The sequence below is a fragment of the Alligator sinensis genome, unplaced genomic scaffold (assembly GCF_000455745.1).
Source record: "Alligator sinensis unplaced genomic scaffold, ASM45574v1 scaffold677_1, whole genome shotgun sequence".
Taxonomy (NCBI): Eukaryota; Metazoa; Chordata; order Crocodylia; family Alligatoridae; genus Alligator; species Alligator sinensis.
Window position 1 is genome coordinate 720,171 of NW_005842276.1, and position 1,463 is coordinate 721,633.

The window sequence follows — 1,463 nt, forward strand, 5'->3', positions numbered from 1 at the left end:
TGGGCTGGGCTGGGCTGGGCCGGGACTGGACAAGACACGACACCGACTCCTTCCCTCCCTGCCCCTCTTGGCGCCTCTTTTGAAAGTGGCGCCAAACCACGGCGCCAATCCCGCAGCCTAGAGGATACTCCGCCCCCCTGTTCCCGCCACGCGGGCCCCGCCCTCCCGTTCCCGCCACGCGGGCCCCGCCCGGCACAGGGCGGGAGTGGCGCCCGCGGCCCCTCAGCGCTGTCGCTGTCACCGTCACTTCCAGCCCCGCCACCCCCGTCTGACAGGATCCGCCATGCTCCTCAGGGGTAGGGTTAGAGCCGTGCTGGGCTAATAAACGATACAAAGAACCAAGCACGGGGCTCCTCTAGGGTGGTGTCAGGAGCAGCTAAGAGCGGGATCCGGCAGCTCCCGGCGTGTGCACACAGTCATCCCCAGGGGTTTTCAGCCTCTTAAACCCTCACGGGAAACGCCAGCGCTTAGTTTTCACTCGTGTTTTGACCACAGGAAAAAAAGACTGTCGAGCCATTTGACTGCGGTGCAGTCTCGAGAAAGCCCGCAGCAGGGCAGCCCGGTTGTAGCCCTCTGGGTTCCAGTGAGGAAGGGGCTTTGCATCCCAAACAGTGCCAGCAAACAGTGCTGCGCCACCCGGGTTAAGACTGGCTGACTAAGGGGAAGATATGTGTGAACAAAGTCCTTACAAGCCATGTTCGGGGAGGGTGCCTGGGTGCAGTGTCGTCGTCGTCCCCCCCCATCCTGCTCTTCCCCAGATTTAACACCAAATAGCTGGCAGTGGCAGCAACATTTCTAGTCGAGCAGTGCTGACGGAGTCACTTGACTTCACGACTCATTGCAGTCTACCTAATCCCCAAATGTGAGTGGTCACCTCTCTGTTCTTCTAGAGACTCTCCCTTCCTTCTGTGCAGTAATCAGCAGGCTACAGTGATTCTCAACCAAGGTCCTGCAGCACCCTCACAAAGGAGCTATTACTGCTTTATATCTCTCAGGGTTAGGACCTTATTGATAGCTATGTTAAGTTATAAATGAGGTTAACTGGTACAGATAACATTGTATGAACCCTCTACAGTGGTGAGAATTTTGCTTGTCCTGCAGTCCTTTCTTGCCTATTTAAAAAAATGAGACCTCTTGGAAAAATCTGCCTTCTCATTAGTGTGAAACTGCATAAATAGTTTTGGATAAGTAGGAATGAAGAGCCAGCATGTGGGAGGGTCTGCTTTACTATATTGGAAAATAATTATGTGTATACTTTGAAGTAAATATGTGTCGTGGAGAAAATACAACCACAAATGGGAAAATGATTTTGTGTAAAAATCATCTGTGTAGAACTATATGTCATCTTTGCTGTACAAATAAAACTGAAATCATAGTTTCATAGTAGGTAGGATTGGAAGCGACCTAAGCAGATCATGAAGTCCGACTCCCTGCTATGGGCAGGAAAGGATGCTGGGGTCAAA

The 1,463-nt window shown here is 52.2% G+C and overlaps 1 protein-coding gene across 1 annotated transcript in view; it reads right to left on the bottom strand.

Moving 5' to 3' along the window:
- The window catches only part of TYMS (thymidylate synthetase), a 9,055-nt gene extending 8,770 nt beyond the window's left edge, over positions 1 to 285 (bottom strand). Inside the window, exon 1 of the mRNA XM_006027935.3 lies at positions 274 to 285. Within this exon, the coding sequence (XP_006027997.1) occupies positions 274 to 285 (12 nt within the window). The remainder of the gene's footprint in view (positions 1 to 273) is intronic.
- Between the last annotated feature and the right edge of the window lie 1,178 nt (positions 286 to 1,463).